This window comes from Coregonus clupeaformis, chromosome 20 (genome assembly GCF_020615455.1).
Source record: "Coregonus clupeaformis isolate EN_2021a chromosome 20, ASM2061545v1, whole genome shotgun sequence".
Taxonomy (NCBI): domain Eukaryota; kingdom Metazoa; phylum Chordata; class Actinopteri; order Salmoniformes; family Salmonidae; genus Coregonus; species Coregonus clupeaformis.
The window spans coordinates 36,086,340-36,107,981 of record NC_059211.1 but is presented as its reverse complement, the minus strand read 5'-3'; the positions used below and the strand labels follow the sequence as shown (position 1 = coordinate 36,107,981).

Here is a 21,642-nt window from a genome sequence, read left to right as displayed (position 1 = left end):
ACTAAACAAAAGAAAATTACACTACGGGGAAGTTAAAATTAAATAAATCCACAAAAAAAAGAAACAAAAAAAGGGGGCCGTTGCTTGCTATATAAAGCAGGCAGACAGGCATCGAGGGATTCAGTTACTGTTCGATTGAATATTAGAATGGTCAAAACGAGTGACCTAAGCGACTTTGAGTGTAAAAAACGTCGGGCATGGACTCTACAAGGTGTCCAAAGCATTCCACAGGGATTCTGGCCCATGTTGGCTCCAATGCGTCCCACGGTTGTATCAAGTTAGCTAGCTGTCCTTTGGGTGGTGGACCATTCTTGATACACATGGGTAACTGTTGAGCATGAAAAACCCAGCAGCGTTGCAGTTCTTGACACAAACCAGACTAAAAAATGCTTGACCTCAAGATGAGTATGAAGGGGAAGTTTAAGTACAATTCTTGCAAGCTTGTTTGGCTGGTCTGTAGCTTATTCTTTAGATGTTTGGGGCTGCTGGTGAACCATGATGTGCAGGCATAATCAAAGTGACACTGAACTACTGCACTTGCAAGTCTTTATGGTGTCTATAGCTAGGTCTCCATCCAATTGGGGACAGATTCTCATGCGAATATTCTAAAATCTGCATAAAAACAATAAGCGCATTTCAGAGTTTCTGTTAGGAATATTTGGCGCCGGACAACATGACCAGGAAGATTTTAATTTACCGGACATTTGAGAAATTTACCAGACATCCATATGCCTTCAGATCCAAACTGCAGCCAGCGCCATCAATAAAAGAGGGATATTGGCCAAATGAGCAACATTTACATGTCCATGTCCTTAAAAACAGCCTTTAACAAATTACAAAAACACTATTCCTTGTGTTTCAATGTGTAGCATATACAAAACTTTATAGCCTATTTTTTTTATTGTTTTTTACTTTCATAAAACAATAATTGTCCACCTCACGGTTCAGCTGTCAGAGATTTGAGCACTAAATGCATTAGGGCATTGCATGCATAGGCCACTGTATGATATGAATATTTTAAAATATACAGTATATATATAAAGGAAGAGAAGCTTAGGCCTAGCCCCAGAGAGATAGAGAGAGAAATATAGATATGCCGGCAGCATGCTATGACACCGACATGCATTTCTTTATGTCAGATGGCTACTGCATCTGCTATACAGATATAGGCATACAGAAGGAGGCTAATTCGTTAATTTTCTATACGAATATTTTGTACAAAGATAAGCATTATATTGTTAGATTATAGGAGTAACTCTGGTAGGCCTGAAACATTCTTCCTCACCTCAAGTTCAACTGTCAGAGTCAGTTGGAGCGCCGGGGCACACTGCCTTCATATCATAGGCCTGCAGTAGCTAAAGGTCAATAATAGCCACACCATACTAAACCTTCACAAATGTTTCTAAACTTTATTAGAGTAATATCAAAAGTATGGCCAAACATTTCTCAAAATGAATTCAAAGGCACTGTAGACAAAGCCTAATAAGGCATTGTTCATTTAATTTGTATTTAATTCTAAGTAAGACAGCCTATATGCTCAATGTATAGACTATAATGATTTAATACAACAAAATGTTGTTTAAATGCTGAGCGTTTTATGTCCCTACCAGTCTAGTGTCATGCTCGCAAATGCTTCACAATGTATTTTTTTGTAGGCTAAAGCCTTGAAATAATTGAAATAATATAGCCTAAATAATTGATTTTTGTTCCTTCTTAGGCTCCCTGTCTGGCTCCTGACCTATTTAGAGTTTATATATGCTGTTTAATGACATGTAAGCTATTTGAAATGATGAGCGCTTCTTACCTAACCTTTTCATGTTTATTTTCATTCAAATCGTATGGTTTGGTTTCAATACTTCAAAACCAAATGGTAGGTCCAGGTAGTCACAAAAATAGATGGGTGTTAGTTAAATTCTGATTTTAATGAATGGACCAAATTCAGAGCTGCAGTTTTTTTTCCTGTGAGCGCAGAGTGGTTTCTTAGCAGAGCGGTAAGAATGTGAAGCACCTCTCCATGATTGATGAGCGGGATTTCCGACAGCTCAACTCCACTCACATACTCTGGTTGAGAGCTATTCAAAATCATGAACAACATAGCAACAAATAAAACATAGCCAGCTAAAATGTTGTAAAACACAAAATACGTGTTATCCATACCTGAAAGTTTCTCCTCCTGTGTCTAACATTTAGTCTCAGAAATCCTAGCCCAAGATGTCAAGGGAAGCCAGTTTGGATTTGGCTTCAGACCAATCACATCACATCAGAAGCCAAACATCATTAATATAAAAAAAGCTATGTCATTGTCCTCCGGTGACTAGCTAGCGAGCTAAAATCGGCCCTTTCCTAAATTAGCCATTGATGGCGGTAGGGATTTGGACTTGTGGTTTTACTTCTCTGTACTGGCCAATGATTATAATGGTGATTCTGATCCAAGCATAAATTAATACATTGTGCCCGTGGCCTGAGAGAATGGAAGTTCAATATGTAACTAGATGTATGTAGTATGCTAATGTTAACTAGCTGGCCTGGTGCATCGTTGCGCATGAAAGGAAGTTAGGCTAGCGGGCAAGTATTTTAGCCAGATAGCCTAGGACAACAAAAACTAAAAGCGTGTACTGTATGACAGAGTCATAGACCGTTTAGGCAACATGAAAGAGGAGGATGGTATTGGTGATTCTCTACAAGTAGGGTGAGTCAACATGGTTTTTCTACTTGCACACACACACACACACACCAAACACAAACTGAAATCAGTACCATGGATAGCCACATCATATTTAGCTTACGTTGATTGGAATAAATAGTTTTGGGTATATTTTAGTTGTCACTGTATTAGACTAAGCATAGGTGATTTGATGATGTTGAAATGGTGATGGAATAGTGGAGGCAGCTCCTGTTTTCTTTGCGACTTGCGGTAACTCTCTGTGGTTCTAAATCAATAGTTGTTTAGTAGTCCGAAAATGTTGGAAACATTACCTTGCTTGACCATGCTGTAGGTCATGTAACAGTTTGTTACATGCTAAATGTTTTGTGGACTTCACCAGACAGATACAGGACTATTAAAGGCCCATTGCACTGCTTTTGTGAAATAATATATATTTTTAAATATATGTATATATATTTTTTATTTATTATGATTTTTCAGGGGGTGCTGCAGCACCCTCTGCACCCATACTTCCTGCTGCTATGGGTCAATGGATACCTGCCGATTGATGCTGGTGAGCATGTAGTGTCTTTTTTTTGACGCACAAATACACCAGATTATAATATATTGTTATCTTTGTACAGTTTTTAGAATAGGTTTCACTTAATTAGTTCCCAGTTCAACTTTTTCTGTAGTCGCTGTGTTCCGTTGTTTTTGTACTGTAATTATGTTGTATTGCCAAAAGATGGCGCTAATAGCACAGTATATAATCTATGACCATCTGCCGGCCTTACTGGAAAGAACCAGAGGACCAAAGCCTCACAAGAGCAAAACTCTAGATAGGGCCATTGTTTATGCAAATATGGTATGAGTACCATGATGCAAATGCATGTACATCATAGATAGACAGCATGTCACCTTTACACTATAGTTGACTTCTAGAGCACCGAGATACACCAGTTCCCCTCTTCTTCAACATTCACTTATCTTCTGTTTAGGTGAGTAACCTTCTCCCTGTGAACCCTCTGAGGGGAGTGCCAATGTGTGAAAGAACAGCACAGTCTGTAACAGACTCAGATCAAAACCTCAGATTAGATTAGATCAGGCTGGGGTACAAAGACGTCAGTGTGAGGCAGCGTATGGGTTTTTGCATGTGTTTCAGCCAGGAAGTTCATGTCAGGGAGAAGTGGCTCCTCTACCCCACACACTCACTTTGATCTGGAGATGAGTCATACATATGACTGACAGCAGGATGACCATGAGACAACTCCTCCCAACCCAGAGAGAGACAATCTCTATTACATACACTCCAGGTAGATGCAGTGGTGTGTATTCATTGATGCCAAGGGAAGCCAGGCTTCCACAAAAAATGGACTAAGAAAAAAACATACAAAATAATTGTTTATTTTGTCTCTCTGTGTTTCATAAATGTCCTTCAATTCGCAAGAGGCTGAATGTATCTCACCGGAGAAAGCATCCGAGCGAATGAAACAGCACACCTCTGTCTCAGTATGTGTAGCGTATCAATCTGATACTATCTGGTCAAAAAAGTATGAAATTGTTGCCGCCCGTAGCATTGAATGCAAGGGAACCCAGCGAACATTTGGCCTCCCTTGATAAATTTTTAAAAGAATAATAGCCAGTGTTGAGCTAAACTGAGTGAGCTCAGCTGTGAAAGGTCCTGGAGCACCAAAAGAAAGTGTCAAGGGAAGCCAGTTCGGATTTGGCTTCAGACCAATCACATCAGCAGCCAAATGTCATTGACAGAAAAAAATTAGAATTTTTGCATCTCGTGTCATTGTCCTCCGGTGACTAGCTAGCGAGCTAAAATCGGCCCTTTCCTATATTAGCCATTGATGGCGGTAGGGATTTGGACTTGTGGTTTTACTTCTCTGTACTGGCCAATGATTATAATGGTGATTCTGATCCAAGCATAAATTAATACATTGTGCCCGTGGCCTGAGAGAATGGAAGTTCAACATGTTGCTAGATGTATGTAGTATGCTAATGTTAACTAGCTGGCCTGGTGCATCGTTGCCCATGAAAGGAAGTTAGGCTAGTGAGCAAGCATTTTAGCCAGGTAGCCTAGGACAACAAAAACTAAAAGCGTGTACTGTATGACAGAGTCATAGACCGTTTAGGCAACATGAAAGAGGAGGATGGTATTGGTGTTTCTCTACAAGTAGGGTGAGTCAACGTTTTTTCTACTTGCACGCACACACACACCAAACACACACAGAAATCAGTACCATGGACAGCCACATCATATTTAGCTTACGTTGATTGGACTAAATAGTTTTGGGTATATTTTAGTTGTCACTGTATTAGACTAAGCAGAGGTGATTTGATGATGTTGAAATGGTGATGGAATAGTGGAGGCAGCTCCTGTTTTCTTTGCGACTTGCGGTAACTCTCGGTGGTTCTAAATCAATAGTTGTTTAGTAGTCCGAAAATGTCGGAAACATTACCTTGCTTGACCATGCTGTAGGTCATGTAACTGTTTATTACATGCAATATGTTTTGTGGACTTTTGTGATGAAACAAAGGTGTGGTTGAATTTATTCTGCCACTGTGTCTTCTTATTGTCTCGGCCTTAGGCCTGTATATCACGGTGTCAAGGTATATGAACTAACAGGTTATAGAGCAAACAACGCAATTATCACAACACATTGGTTTAATACGGCTATTGTTTTTTTCTTGGCTTGACTTCCCCAGTGATTTTATCCACTCAACGCTACTGGGTAGAGGGAGCCTATGGGCCTGTATTTATAAAGCGTCTCAGCGTTGGAGTGCTGATCTAGGATCAGGTCCCCCCACTGTCCATATAATCATATTCATTATCTAAAAGGCTAAACTGATCCTATATCAGCAATCTTACTCTTGAGACTGTCTGGGCTGTGAGCACAGATCTAGGATAAGACTTAACATACCCTGTTTCTAATAGTAACCATTAGTGGGTACATGTCAAACTGACCTTAGATCAGGACTTGGGCATATTATCTGACTACTTATGTCACCCAGTTAATCAGCATCTTTCTCTTTTGAAACATTGTGTCAGTGTGCAGTGTTGAGTGTAACCCAAGCATGACCCTTGATAAGGGCCCAATCTGCTACATTGTGCCTCCATGCTCTGTGTAGGAACTCTCTATGTTGGTCTACAGTGGTGAAATAGTTAGAGGAGTAACCATAGAGATACAGGGCCAGTTTCCCGAATGAAGCCTAATCTTGGACTAAAAAGCATTCTCAATGGAGAATCTACATTGAAAGCGTTTAGAATTTAATGACTAGGCTTAATCTGTGTCTGGGGTACTGGCCCATAATGTTCTAATTTCTATGCGTAGAACTTCCAATTTTTTTGGGGATTGTTCTAATCTGAAACATACAGTACCCGCGACAACAAGAAGTAACCAACGTCACAACAGTAGCTTTTTCATAGTGATTGTTTTATTATTCTGTTGTTGTCTATCTACGTTCAAAGGAAATCAAATGCTGTGACAGACATCAGGGGTGATCATCATCCTCCCGTTTGAAAAATGAAATGTTTTTTTTCTTCTCCAAATACACACACACATCGTGAAATGACATCATAAAGCAACCATGTCAGATAGATATACATACAAAGACTTTCCAGCATAATGTAAACAATCACATCATCTTAAGTGTCAACCACTGTCTGATACCACTCTGGAATAATACGAGTCAGACGGCTGCAATTGAGAGGACGAGGAAATAAACCATAGAATGATACCTGTAGACTGGTTAAACCAGACTGGAGACTATTGTCACTGAAGTGAATCAATAGTGAGTGCTGAGTGCAGCGTTACGTATTATTTAACTAGGCTTAATGAATGGTTCACTTGCTGGCGACCTTCGCACTGTAATGAATGACTGACTGACGGAGGAGAGAGTAAATATTGACAATGGGAGAATGCAAGGCTGTCCAGGAACCTAGAGACAGCGTAATTAGACATCAACGTTTTGGACTGGGTCCTATTTATCAGCCCCTTGAGAGCAGCTACATCCACAGTCTGGTAGAACAGACTGAATGCAGCGTTCAATCTGGTTTAACCAGGCAAAGAGTCAACCAATAGTGTACCAGTCTCAACTCTAAACCTGCAGAAACATTGACCTCTGCAATCACATAAAGTCTAGGGCCAGGAATTTTTCTTGAACACGTGACATGACTAGGAAATACTCCAGATCAGATGGTCAGGAAAATCTCAGGGTCATACATGTCATATGATTGGCTGAGAATTCAGACACACCTGAAGTATATACACAAGTCTCGTACAGACAATACATACACACGTCACATTTTCGTGCTTTTTTTGACATAGTGTGACATACTGAACTTTCAATGGGGGGGCTTTGCAACAACAGCAAGATGACACATAGCAGGCTACAGTTAATAACGGAACCACATAAGCAAGGTCTCCCCTGCCCTTGCATTCTCAAACACCTGCAAGTCAATTGGAGTATCAGTTCGTTGGATTGGCTCATTGCAGTTCATTGCAGGCTAGAAATAACATTGAAAAACTTGCATGGTCCACTCCCTGCATATTCCCTTCAGACCTGCCTCTTCGTGTATTTCAGCCATTTCACTTCAAATGACTAAAATGTAAAATGTAAGAAACCAAAAGCATAAGTGTAGATGGGGAATAACAAGAAGAGTGAAGGAGAGATAAGATGGAATTTCTTGCATTTGAGGTCCTCTTCAAGATTCTCAAAAGGTCCAAAGTAGAGAGTTGTGGACACAGAGTTCAATAGAGGTCAATGACCCAACCGTTGCGCTTGTTGTCCTGATCTAGAGTCAGCATCGTTGGTCCTTTAATCTCTTTATCAAGATGGAGGATTCCATTCTGCCTCCGTCACAAGCAGACACTGACTGAAGGATAAAGAGTTAAGATGTTGCCCAGATCAAGCACTTATATAGGTCTTCATGACAATTCATGTCCCCTCTTTCAGGAAATGCTAAAACTATATTTTCTGTGACTTCTTTTCGCCCGCTGTCAAAAATGTCCCCCTTTCGACACAAACGAATCGACAGAGAATGTCTTTGCATCTAATGTCATAGAATTCCAAAAGCCCTTTTGATACGTTCCATAATCAGAGATACAGACTGGAGATTCCATAAGGTAGCCCCTAACCAATGGCAGGCATGTGTGGAGAATGGAGACATTTCATTGGTCCCCATATCTCTGCGATCTGCCGCTTAAAAGCGCTCATTGGTCAACCTGGAGAGACAGAAAACACTAGAGATGGAAAAGGCACTATCCAACTTCAACAGACGCAGGGTGAAATCAGTGAGTGTAGCGCTCTCATCTGTACACTATTCAATCCCTTCTTTCATATAACTGATGATTATAAGGATACTGCCGTTTCACTAGCAATCTCCATACAGAACCCTTACAAGATGATTTAGCTACGTTTAGGTCATATTGAATCAGCCACATCATCAGTTACGTCTATTGTTTGCAGGTGGACATAAAACTCTATACCATTGTCTCTGATTTTATTGAGAAAGATGGCTACATTTAAGAATGCAGAAAGCCCCTAAATGTCTAAACGGGTTAAAAAAATGACAATTTGTTCCAGCTGATAGCCGAGTTTCCGCTTTCACACCAGAACAAAGTAGAAATCCGGACATTTTTCCCAAATTAGATTTCCATCTTAAATATGATTGAAATATTATTCCTGTCTTGAGCGTATTGAATAACTCCCGATCACATGAAAACCATTTAGCTTCTTGTCTCAGAGCCTCTGTGCATGATCTGGGTCATATTCATTAGTGCACAGTTTCAAAACGTAGCAAAACGTTTTGCTACGGAAAACAAAAACAAGTGTTTCTTATTCAGTTCAGGTAGTTCCTCCCTGTTTCGGTCTGTTTTCTTCAATTTGGTACCAAATGAATATGACAATATTTAGGCCTACAAATAGAGAAGAAATCAAGTAAATGAATGAAAAAAACACACACTAAAACAGGCTCAAACTACAAATATTTATAGATATACATACACATCGAAAACACATCCATGGTCCTTCTCTGAGAGCCCAAAGCTGGGTTGATATCAATAACACACTAGACTAGAGTCTTTGGTCTCTGACATCTTTTTCATTGTCTTTGTCTAATAGACTGAAACATAGGGTGGTGATGTCATGCATAAAAGAAAGAAAACAAAGAACGTATAGGCAGGGAGGCCGTTGCCGGAGTCTAGCTATATCCCTTGTGTTCCTTTGCAATGCTTCACTGTTCCGTGTGTCTCCCTCAAAGAATCCACAGAGTCAACTGTAGAGTCTGAGTAATGAAATCTGCCTCTCTCTCTCTCTGTGTCTTTGCAGGGTTTATGCTCCTCTTCCCATTCCTCCATTCCTCATTTAGGTCTGTGTTTCTGAAGTGTCCCTCAGAAAGTCCTGAGGGGGTGTAAATGGGCCAATGGGGGACCATGTCATTATTCACTTAGCCAATCAAATGTTTTGGTTGACGGGCGTGACGTAATCACATGTTTTGGTTGACGGGCGTGACGTAGTTGCGCGGGAACATGCCCGTCTGGCCGTGGCACGCCCCTTTCCACCAGTTGGGGTCGGAGTTGTCCAGGACCTGGATGAAGTCGCCGCGTCGGAAGCCCAGCTCGCCGTCCTCCTGAGGGTCGAAGTCGAACAGCGCCTGCACATACGTTGAATGCTGGAGAGACAAGAGAGGAGAAACACATTGGTTAGAATATGTGGCGTGTGTAGTCGGGCAGGTCACATAGAAATGTCCTTGTTTTCCATGAAAACATACATGAAATGAGTTGGAATAGGAAATATAGCAAATGCTGTCATTGACAAGGTTAGAAATAATTATTTTTAATTGAAATAATAATTGTGTCCTTCAAACTTTGCTTTCGTCAAAGAATCTTCCATTTGCAGCAATTACAGCCTTGCAGACCTTTGGCATTCTAGTTGTCAATTTGTTGAGGTAATCTGAAGAGATTTCACCCCATGCTTCCTGAAGCACCTCCCACAAGTTGGATTGGCTTGATGGGCACTTCTTACGTACCATACGGTCAAGCTGCTCCCACAACAGCTGAATAGGGTTGAGATCCGGTGACTGTGCTGGCCACTCCATTATAGACAGAATACCAGCTGACTGCTTCTTCCCTAAATAGTTATTGCATAGTTTGGAGCTGTGCTTTGGGTCATTGTCCTGTTGTAGGAGGAAATTGGCTCCAATCAAGTGCCATCCACAGGGTATGGCATGGCATTGCAAAATGGACTGATAGCCTTCCACTTTTACCCTGTACAAATCTCCCACTTTACCACCACCAGACCATCACATTGCCTCCACCATGTTTGACAGATGGCATCAAGCACTCCTCCAGCATCTTTTCATTTGGTCTGCATCTCAAAAATGTTCTTCTTTGTGATTCCGAACACCTCAAACCTCGATTTGTCTGTCCATAACACTTTTTTCTAGTCTTCCTCTGTCCAGTGTCTGTGTTCTTTTGCCCATCTTAATCTTTTATTTTTATTGGCCAGTCTGAGATATGGCTTTTTCTTTGCAACTCAGGTCAGCATCCTGGAGTCGCCTCTTCACTGTTGACGTTGAGACTGGTGTTTTGCGGGTACTATTTAATGAAGCTGCCAGTTGAGGATCTGTGAGGCGTCTGTTTCTCAAACTAGACACTCTCAATGTATTTGTCCTCTTGCTCAGTTGTGCACTGGGGCCTCCCACTCCTCTTTCTATTCTGGTTAGAGACAGTTTGCGCTGTTCACTGAAGGGAGTACACAGCGTTGTACGAGATCTTCAGTTTCGTGGCAATTTCTCACATAGAATAGCCTTCATTTCTCAGAACAAGAATAGACTGACGAGTTACAGAAGAAAGTTATTTGTTTCTGGACATTTTGAGCCTGTAATCGAACCCACAATTGCTAATGCTCCAGATCCTCAACTAGTCTCAAGAAGGCCAGTTTTATTGCTTATTTAATCAGCACAACATAATTGCAAAAGGGTTTTCTAATGATCAATTAGCCTTTTAAAATGATAAACTTGGATTAGCAAACACAACGTGCCATTGGAACACAGGACTGATGGTTGCTGATAATGGGCCTCTGTACGCCTATGTAGATATTCCATAAAAAATCAGCCGTTTCCAGCTACAATAGCCATTTACAACATTAACAATGTCTACACTGTATTTCTGATCAATTTGATGTTATTTTAATGGCCAAAATTTTTTCTAAGTGAACAGTAGTGTATTTGTCTGCAAAATTGCTTAGTGAACTGTCGTTGACTGATAATCGGCTAAACTGTGTTTTTGCATGATTGCTTAGATGAGATTACGTGATGCAATCTCATTAAATGATTGTCGGAGATGAGGATTTCCCTGGTATTCCGTATGATGTGCAGCGCTGTGTATACGTACAGTGCCTTCAGAACAAGTAATCACACCCCTCAACTTTTTCCACATTTTGTTGTGTTACAGCCTGAATTTAAAATTGATTAAATTTATATGTTTTCTTTGTCCTTGGCCTACACACACACAATACTCCATAATGTCATAGTGGAATTATGGTTTCGAAATTTTAACAAATTCATTAAATAAATGAAAAGCTGAAATGTCTTGAGTGAATAAGTATTCAACCCCTTTGTTATGGCAAGCCTAAATAAGTTCAGGAGTACAAATGTGCTTAAGAAGTCACATAATAAGTTGAATGTACTCACTTTGGGTGCAATAATCGTTTTTTTTTTATGACTACCTCATCTCTGTACCCCACACATACAATTATCTGTAAGGTCGAGTGGTGAATTTCAAACACAGATTCAACCACAAAGACCAGGGAGGTTTTCCAATGCCTCGCAAAAGGTATCTATTGGTAGATGGGTAAAACATTTAATAAAAGCAGACATTGAATATCCCTTTGAGCACGGTGAAGTTTTTTTATTACACTTTGGATGGTGTATCAATACACCCAGTCACTACAAAGATACAGGTGTCCTTCCTAACTCAGTTGCCGGAGAGGAAGGAAACCGCTCAGGAATTTCACCATGAGGCCAATGGTGACTTTATAACAGTTAGAGTTGAATGGTTCTGATAAAAGAAAACTGAGGATGGATCAACAACATTGTAGTTACTCCACAATACTAACCTAATTGACAGAGTGAAAAGAAGGAAGCCTGTATAGATTTTTTAAAATTCCAAAACATGTATCCTGTTTGCAACAAGGTACTAAATACTGCAAGGAAAAGGTGGCAAAGCAATCAACTTTTTGTCCTGAATACAAAGTGTTATGTTTCGGGCAAATCCAATACAACACATTACTGAGTACCACTCCATATTTTCAAGCATAGTGGTGGCTGCGTCATGTTATGGATATGCTTGTAATCGTTAAGGACTGGGGAGTTTTTCAGGATAAAAAAATTAACTAACTGGAGCTAAGAACAGGCAAAATCCTAGAGATAAACCTGGTTCAGTCTGCTTTCCACCAGACACTGGGAGAGGAATTCACCTTTCAGCAAAAAAAACTGAAACACAAGGCCAAATATACACTAGTTGCTTACCAAGAAGACAGTGAATGTTCCTGAGTGGCCGAGTTACAGTTGACTTAAATCTACTTGGAAAATCTATGGCAAGACCTGAAAATGGTTGTCTAGCAATGATCAACCACCAATTTGACAGAGCTTGAAGGATTTTGAAAAGAATAATGGGTAAATGTAAATGTAAATGTAAAATGTAAATGTTGCACAGTCCAGGTGTGGAAAGCTCTTAGAGACTTACCCAGAAAGACTCACAGCTGTAATCATTCCCAAAAGGTGATTCTACAAAGTATTGACTCAGGGGTGTGAATACTTACACTACCAGTCAGAAGTTTGGACACACCTACTCATTCAAAGGTTTTTCTTTTCAAGAGTGTGCCAAGCTGTCATCAAGGCAAAGGGTGGCTATTTTCAGAATCTCAAATATAAAATATATTTTGATTTGTTTAACACTTTTTTGGTTACTACATGATTCCATATGTGTTATTTCATAGTTTTGATGTCTTCACTGTGTGTGTCCCTCCCTCCTCACCTGTGGGACCTGCTCGATGTCTCTGAGGAAGATGGGCTGGTTGCGGGACACAGAGGTGGAACGGTGGTAGTCCACCAGGGAGTTGAGAGAGTTGAACTTGACCACCCACAGGAAGTACTTCCCAGCCCCGTCACGCAGGACCTTGAAGTGCTGCACGTCATTACCAAACCTGGGGAGAAGAAGCATAGATCTATAAGTGATTGGTTCACTTTAAATAAGGTGACCACCCTACTACTTCTATCAATCCAACCATTCCAGATCTGTGATTACCAAACCTGTGGCGGAGGAGGAGGAAGAGGAGGAGGAGGAGGAGGAGGAGGAGAAGAGGGAGAGAAGGTTGGAATAAACAGAAAGTGAGTGATGACATTTACCGTGGTAACCATCTGGGGACAGCAGTGAAAACACTGTTAAATCTACATGACGTGGAAGAGAAGGCGGCCAGTTTTTTGTGTGCACTAGTTTCATAACCATCTGTGTCGGCGCTTCCATTAATGATTTAAGCCCAGTTGGCCCAGTTTCTTTCTCCCCGCATGATAACATGAGTTTGGGATTTTTAGAGAAATAAAACGCAGAAGACACAGTTGTATAGCCTACTTCATTAGATTGCATTACAAATGCATTAGACAGGGATGGTTGTTTGGTACACAGCTGTGACACTAGGACAGTGCAATTGTAGCAGTAGCGACACACACACACACACATACACACACACACACACACACAGAGACAGAGAGCCTGGGACTAGGGAAAGTGGCAGCTTGCAAAGCTTTGATAACAGGCAGCAGTGCCCACACCGGAGCTATCTGACAGAGACCAAAGTGCTGTAGTAGCGGATGAATGTTGGTTAGCCCCAGGTGAGTCAGAGATGACACAGCCAATTAACTTGATATGGATCTGTGGATCTGCACAGCGACTTTACATAAAGACTAGAGTGGGAACAGGGTGGCCAGACACTGCTAGACTTAGAACAGTCAGTACTTCCCAGGTCAAGCTGGCTAGACGCCACCCTGGCAAACCAAGATGGGAGCTGTGCATGAGAAAGCAAGCACTTAGCACAGAGTTGGAACAATGATTTAAACAGAGGACTGATATTGGAGAGAAATGTATTTTTGAAAGTAATAAAAAGGGAAAACGGATATGATGGGTCGATCAGTGATACAATGATTGAACTGAGTGTGTGCGTGTGACATACTTGACAGAGAGTGAGAAGTCTCCCGGTGCGCTCTCTGACTCTCGGATGAGGAAGGCCCCATCGTGCCTCTGTTTGTTCAGCATCTCCTCTGCCTTCGCCCGGGGGATCTTACCATAGAACCACCTGGGACACAACAACAATAACAACAACAAATCATTACAAACCACTAATAACTCATTGAAAATAATATAAAAACAAGTTGCAAGTAACAGTGATAAGTGCTGTTTAACTGCAAATTAAGAAGAAAAAACACCCTGCAGGCAAAACTGGTTGAAATGACGTTTTTACATGGTTGTCATTTGATTGTAATGACATTGTTTCAACCAGCTCTACCACACTGGGTGTTTCTTTCTTCTTCTTAATTTGTAGGAAAAGCAGCACTTATCAGAATTTGATTGTGGTGTGGTTGTGACAGGTAGCTAGTTAGCGTTGACCTTTGAGTAACCTCAAAGCGTAGGGTCATTGGCATGACTCAATGTCATGGGAACATGGCCTTAAGCAGAGCTTGACCTCAAACCTGACCCCTGTTATTGACCGTTGTATTGGTTGTTGTGTCTGTTGGGGAAGTGCATAGCGACCAATAACACTACTAAACAATGATAACAAAATCATAATATCACATCTATTTTGCATGCCAAATAGAATGAAATCAATGCAGTAAGTGAGTACCGGTGGGCCATTTAATTTGTCTCTTTGCATTTGTCCTAGTAGGTTGTAATTACAGGGAGGTTCCTGGTCTGATAAAAGAGCTAGTGGAGCCTTGGGTCAAGACAATGACAACTCTGTGTGGTGCCATGCCAACCGCACCTGCTACCTACTCCTCTGGCTCTGACTGTTGCCCAATACCAGCGGTCAGTCACCAACCCCCACAGATACTCCATACAAAGTGTGTGTGTGTGTGTGTGTGTGTGTGTGTGTGTGTGTGTGTGTGTGTGTGTGTGTTTGCGCATGCATGTACAGTGTGTGGTGGTGCCTAAATGACTACCGACCCGTAGCACTGACGTCTGTTGCCATGAAGTGCTTTGAAAGGCTGGTCATGGCTCACATCAACACCATTATCCCAGAAACCCTAGACCGACTCCAATTTGCATACCGCCCCAACAGATCCACAGATGATGCAATCTCTATTGCACTCCACACTGCCCTTTCCCACCTGGACAAGAGGAACACCTACGTGAGAATGCTATTCATTGACTACAGCTCAGCATTCAACACCATAGTGCCCTCAAAGCTCATCACTAAGCTAAGGATCCTGGGACTAAACACCTCCCTCTGCAACTGGATCCTGGACTTCCTGACGGGCCGCCCCCAGGTGGTAAGGGTAGGTAACAACACACATTTGCCACACTGGCCTCCGACCGCAAGGCACTACAGAGGGTAGTGCGTACGGCCCAGTACATCACTGGGGCAAAGCTTCCTGCCATCCAGGACCTCTATACCAGGCGGTGTAAGAGGAAGGCCCTCAAAATTGTCAAAGACTCCAGCCACCCTAGTCATAGACTGTTCTCTCTGCTACCGCACGGCAAGCGGTACCGGAGTACCAAGTCTAGGTCCAAAAGACTTCTCAACAGCTTCTACCCCCAAGCCATAAGACTCCTGAACAGATAATCATGGCTACCCGGACTATTTGCACTGCCCCCACCCCATCTTTTTTACGCTGCTGCTACTCTGTTAATTATTTATGCATAGTCACTTTAACTCTACCCACATGTACATATTACTTCAACTACCTCAACTAGCCGGTGCCCCCGCACATTGACTCTGCACCGGTACCCCCCTGTATATATAGCCTCCCTACTGTTATTTTATTTTACTTCTGCTCTTTTTTTCTCAACACTTTTTTGTTGTTGTTTTATTTTACTTTTTTATTAAAAATAAATGCACTGTTGGTTAAGGGCTGTAAGTAAGCATTTCACTGTAATGTCTGCACCTGTTGTATTCGGCGCATGTGGCCAATAAAATTGTATTTTATTTTATTTTATTTGGTGTGTGGGACCTCCTTTTCCTTCTGTGACTAGTCAGGTGTGGAATTTTACTGTCCAGATTAAGGTGTTATGTCACAATGTGCCAACAAAGGTGTTGCAACACACAATGTTTTCCTCCTCTATCACCAGTGAAAGCATACACACCCTGAGCTTTATCTATATAGCTTAATTAAGCAATATAGCTTAGCATTACCATATACTGTAGCTTATCTGAGCGATCGCATACCCTTGACTTACGCTTTGAACACACCGACTGCATCATTGCGCAAAATAGTATGCAGCATCATCTAGATATGTGTGCAACAAAACTTCAACATTCACCTTCTGCTACCATTTCTGTCAACCCGTTTATGCATACAGTTTGACGCATAAGTTCGATAAATCCAACGTATGCACCACACAGAACGCACTGCAACTGCCTCTGCAACACAATGCTACAAGGCAAATGCAGCGTTCCATTGGAAATGAATGTACTAGTGGTGTACCAAAACGCAATGACGCAGTCGGTGTGTTCAAAGCGTTAGGCAATAGCCATAGCATCTGCACTAGGGCATGGCAGTGCAGGTGAACGCTAGCTCTAAGCCTCTTAGCTTGTTCGTTTGGGAACTCAGACAACATGACAAGACCTGATCAACTCCAGCTGTTCCTCATAAGGGAATGATAATTCAGCCAGGTCTCCCATACAGTATCATCATCAGGGCAGAGTCCTCAAACAGTGTCACAAGCCGATAGTCATATAAAGATGACAGATATGAGTAGAACAAGTTATCTGTTTATTACATGTGTATACACATATTGACCTGTTAGGTAACACTAGCATCTCTAAGCCATCGGTTTCAGACCCATATAGGTTTCAACCCACAAGCCTTTAGCATTTAGCAATGCTATTCTTTGTGCCTGGTGTTCACACACAAACAGGCTTAGGGATGACAGAAGTCCAACCCCCTCATCCACAGTGCTCTGATCTCCCTGAGGTAACACCCTGAGGTAACAGTAACACTGTGGGTAGAGAGATAATGTGGATATCCTCCTATTATCCTGGTCCTTCCTGCTTTGTGGTCGAGTGCTGCTCTTTGATGTGGTAGCACTGACATCCACGGCTACCAGGCTTCCATAAGGGAGTCAAAGCCCTTTCCACAACATCGAGCCGAACCAAACCATACTGTGCTGACTTGGATATCTTCTCCTCACATGATCCTTTCCAGCATGATAACAGCAACCATGGTGGATGTAACCAGGCCAAGGCCAGCCCCATAGTGAAGTGAGTACTGTTTTTTCCTATCCAGCGCCACCATCTGCCTGCTTGCTATCCTGGACCCTCCTCCACCATCTGCTCCTCCATAGAGCAGGTGATTCCCTCCCTCCTGTATTTAGGCCCAGCTGACCAATCAGTCATAGGAACCTTAAGGCTAATGGACAGTCTCTTCCTGACTGCTATAATAGGGCCCTCTGTCTCTGATTGGTTGCAGTGTGTAATGGGCCTTTCATGTGAGAGCCCTCGCAGCCCTGAGAGCAGGTGGCGATGGTGGGGAAGGCGTTCTCACACAGCTGACGACTATACAGGACAAAGCCCCTCTTTGCTACTGTGTGCGTCTGTAGAATATAAAGTACAATCCATCTCTATTTAGTGGCTCCCTCAGAATAGGATCCATTTAAACCTTTAAGAACAGTTTATGTAGAAAAAGCTTCTGTAGGACAGTTACAGTACAATCCATCTCCTATCTGACAGTTACACAAAAGCCCTGTGGCTCGACTGAAGTCATATTCTTTACAAAATATAGCATGTTACAAACGGTGCCCCATATTGATACAATAGGGCCTACAGTGCATTTGGAAAGTATTCAGACCCCTTCACTTTATCCACATTTTGTTATATTACAGCCTTATTCAAAGATGTATAATTTTTTTCCCCCTTATCAATCTACACACTACCCCATAACGACAAAATGAAAACAGGTTTTAAGAAATGTTTGCAAATTTATTAAAAATAAAAAACTGAAAAATCTTATTTACATAAGTATTCAGACTCTTTCCTATGAGACTTGAAATTGAGCTCAGGTGCATCCTGTTTCCATTTAACTTGATTGGAGTCCACCTGTGGTAAATTCAATTGACATGATTTGGAAAGGCACACACCTGTCTATATAAGGTCCCACAGTTGACAGTACATGTCAGAGCAAAAACCAAGCCATGAGGTTGAAGGAATTGTCCGTAGAGCTCCGAGACAGGATTGTGTCGAGACACAGATCTTGGGAAGGGTACCAAAAAATGTCTGCAGCATTGAACGTCCCCAAGAACAGAGTGGCCTCCATCATTCTTAAAAGTTTGGAACCACCAAGACTCTTCCTAGAGCTGGCCGCCTGGCCAAACTGAGCAATCGGGGGAGAAGGGCCTTGGTCAGGGAGGTGACCAAGAACCAAATGGTCACTCTGACAGAGCTCTAGAGTTCCTCTGTGGAGATGGGAGAACCTTCCAGAAGGACAACCATCTCTGCAGCACTCCACCAATCAGGCCTTTATGGTAGAGTGGCCAGACGGAAGCCACTCCTCGGTAAAAGGCACATGACAGCCCGCTTGGAGTTTGCCAAAAGGCATCTAAAGACTCTCAGACCATGAGAAACAAGATTCTCTGGTCTGATGAAACCAAGATTGAACTCTTTGGCCTGAATGCCAAGCATCACGTCTGCAGGAAACCTGGCACCATCCCTATGGTGAAGCATGGTGGTGAAGCATTATGATTTTCAGCGGCAGGGACTGAGAGACTAGTCAGGATCGAGGGAAAGATGAAAGGAGCAAAGTATAGAGAGATATTTGATGAAAAACTGCTCCAAAGCGCACAGGACCTCAGACTGGGGCAAAGGTTCACCTTCCAACAGGACAACATCCCTAAGCACAAAGCCAAGACAACGCAGGAGTAGCTTCGGGACAAGTCTCTGAATGTCCTTGAGTGGCCCAGCCAGAGCCCGGACTTGAACCCGATCGAACATCTCTAGATCTGGAAATAGCTGTGCAGCGACGCTCCCCATCAAACCTAACAGAGCTTGAGAGGATCTGCAGAGAAGAATGGGAGAAACTCCCCAAATACAGGTGTGCCAAGCTTGTAGTGTCATACCCAAGAAGACTCGAGGCTGTAATCGCTGCCAAAGGTGCTTCAACAAAGTACTGAGTAAAAGGTCTGAATACTTGTAAATGTGATATTTCAGTTTTTTTTTATTCTTTATAAATTTGCAAAAATGTCTAAAAACCTGTTTTTGCTTTGTCATTATGGGGTATTGTGGGTAGATTGATGAGGGAAAAAAACAATTTAATCTGTTTTAGAATCAGGCTGAAACGTAACAAAATTTGGAAAAAGTCAAGGGGTCTGAATACTTTCCGACTGCACTGTATGTTAAGTGGAGGGTATGTAGAAATATCCAAATAGACTAGATTGGGCCAGAGGGCGATTGTGGGGGAAGACCTAATAGGGAGTCAAGATGGACGATGCCACTTGATGAGGGATTCTGGGATGCCAAACCGACAAACCAGCGACCACATGGATCTCAGAGGCCTATAACCCACAAATCAGCTCTAGAAAGCAGGGCCGCTTCCAGGCTAGCTTCCAGACCACAGCAGCAGCATGAGGAGTCCTTTATCCACCTTATCTTCAGACCAGAGGAGCATTTATCCTAGCCACAGGATTTAGCTAGACTCTGGCTCAAGAGTCTTCTGAATGGTTCTAACCATGGGAACTAGGGAAGCAAAACTGTCTATGAAGTTACTTTTCATCTGATATTTAGCACAAAGAAATGCCCTTTGGAAAAAAGACATTTGACAAACTAGTACTGGAACCTTCCAACATTAGAACCTCACGTTTGATACCCCAATTTTGAGCTCCAGGTTAAACATGAGGTAATTTGGAGGAGGTGAACGTCGCCATTTTGGCTCTCCAGTTTCATGTGGACTTGTGGCAGGCTCATATAAGGCAACTGGTATCTAAGGCTGGCTCATACTTACGGGTGTCCCTTCATTTCTATGTAGTTCTTGGGGATGAAGCCTTCCTTCCCATTCAGCTCCGCCTTGTACCAGTTCTGGTCGCATTCTTCATTCAAAACCTGAAGACACAAAACAGAGGGAAGAGAGTTGAGTCAAATAGTCACAAATGGTTTTAAGCATGGTCGTGACAAACATAAGACAACAAGACTACACTACAAAAACCCACTGACATTAGAGTGGGTACATGAAAGCCAACATAATGATGTGGAAACCATTGGAAGAGCTTACCAGAAATATTTTTTAAGGAAGTATCATGCAGATCCTTTATATTAATGTATTGCCATGTACATCCACTGACTGTACAAAACATTAGGAACACCTACTCTTTCCATGACATAACCTGACCAGGTGAATCCAGGTGAACGCTATGATCCCTTATTGATGTCATTTGTTAAATCCACTTCGATCAGTGTAGATGAACGGGAGGAGACAGGTTAAATAATTATTTTTAAGCCTTGAGACAATTGAAACATGGATTGTGTAAAACAAAAGATTTAAGTGCCTTTGAACAGGGTATGGTAGTAGGTGCCAGGCGCACTGGTTTGAGTGTGTCAAGAACTGCAACGCTGCTGGGTTTTTCACGCTCAACAGTTTCCCGTGTGTATCAAGAATGGTCCACCACCCAAAGGACATCCAGCCAACTTGACACAACTGTGGGAAGCATTGGAGTCAACATGGGCCAGCATCCCTGTGGAACGCTTTCGACACCTTGTAGAGTCCATGCCACGATGGATTGAGGCTGCTCTGAGGGCAAAAAAGGGTGCAACTCAATATCAGGAAGGTGTTCCTAATGTTTTGTACACTCAGTGCATTTCCCCCATATGCAATGGGGAAAATACTGCTTAGAACACACCATACATCTCATAACTGCCATGTACCATACATATTTCCCCCCTAACCTCCCATTCCTCCATTCACAAAGCCTAGCCAGGTGAAAGGATATTCCTTTCCCCAACCCAGGCCCCATGTGTCCTAGTCTAGGTCAGTCAACCTGAATGTGATCATCTGGAGGCTCCACAGTGGGACCTGACCAGACTGCCACCACACCACACCAGCACTACACCAGACCCAGACCCCCTCCTGTCCCCACAGAGACACCATCTGTCACAACCACTCTGTTTCCGGATCCATCAACATCAATGGCTGACACTAACACTCCGTAACCGGGCCAGAGAGCTCCCTGAGAGACAACGACCAAACACTCAGTGGAGTTAAATGGGTTTTTAGGGTTGGATGGAAGAGGATTCCGGTTGATAGAACATGAATTGGATTTTAGGTGTGAGTGGGAGAAGTAGTAGTATGAGTCTTGGTGGAATTTCTCTTTCTGGATGAGTTTGTTTTGGAGTGAAAAATTGCTTATATTGTCTATAAAGGCAACTTCTACCTAGACAGATTAGTTCAAACATATGAACTTACACCTCCACTCTTTATTTCCTTGTCTATGTCTGATGCCAAACCAACTCAGCTTCCGCACGGGAGTGGGGCCTGCATCGTCTCCTACAGTGTCTCCACACTCTATGGTGGATGACCCGTCATCTTAGTGGAGAGAAATGACCTGGCTCAGTCTCTTAGCCTTCGCTGGTCTCAGTAAACACCCATTAATCTTAGCTTTCTCTCGTTCTCTCTCTGTCTCTGCCATGGGGCTATGGCGCCACTCTTCCCAGGCCACAAGTGAAATGGACTGCCACTGTAAACACGGGAAACAATGTGCACCAAGCAGGAAGAAAAGACATGGGTTATA

At 42.4% G+C, this 21,642-nt stretch overlaps 1 protein-coding gene across 1 annotated transcript in view; it reads right to left on the bottom strand.

Moving 5' to 3' along the window:
- Positions 1 to 6,066: 6,066 nt before the first annotated feature.
- LOC123481432 (growth factor receptor-bound protein 2-like) overlaps positions 6,067 to 21,642 on the bottom strand; it is a 38,690-nt gene continuing 23,114 nt past the window's right edge. Inside the window, exons 2-5 of the mRNA XM_045205483.1 lie at positions 19,863 to 19,960; positions 13,886 to 14,008; positions 12,694 to 12,862; positions 6,067 to 9,326 (exon numbers count right to left, since the gene is read on the bottom strand). Coding sequence (XP_045061418.1) covers positions 9,141 to 9,326; positions 12,694 to 12,862; positions 13,886 to 14,008; positions 19,863 to 19,960 — 576 coding nt within the window. The 3' untranslated portion in view covers positions 6,067 to 9,140. The remainder of the gene's footprint in view (positions 9,327 to 12,693; positions 12,863 to 13,885; positions 14,009 to 19,862; positions 19,961 to 21,642) is intronic.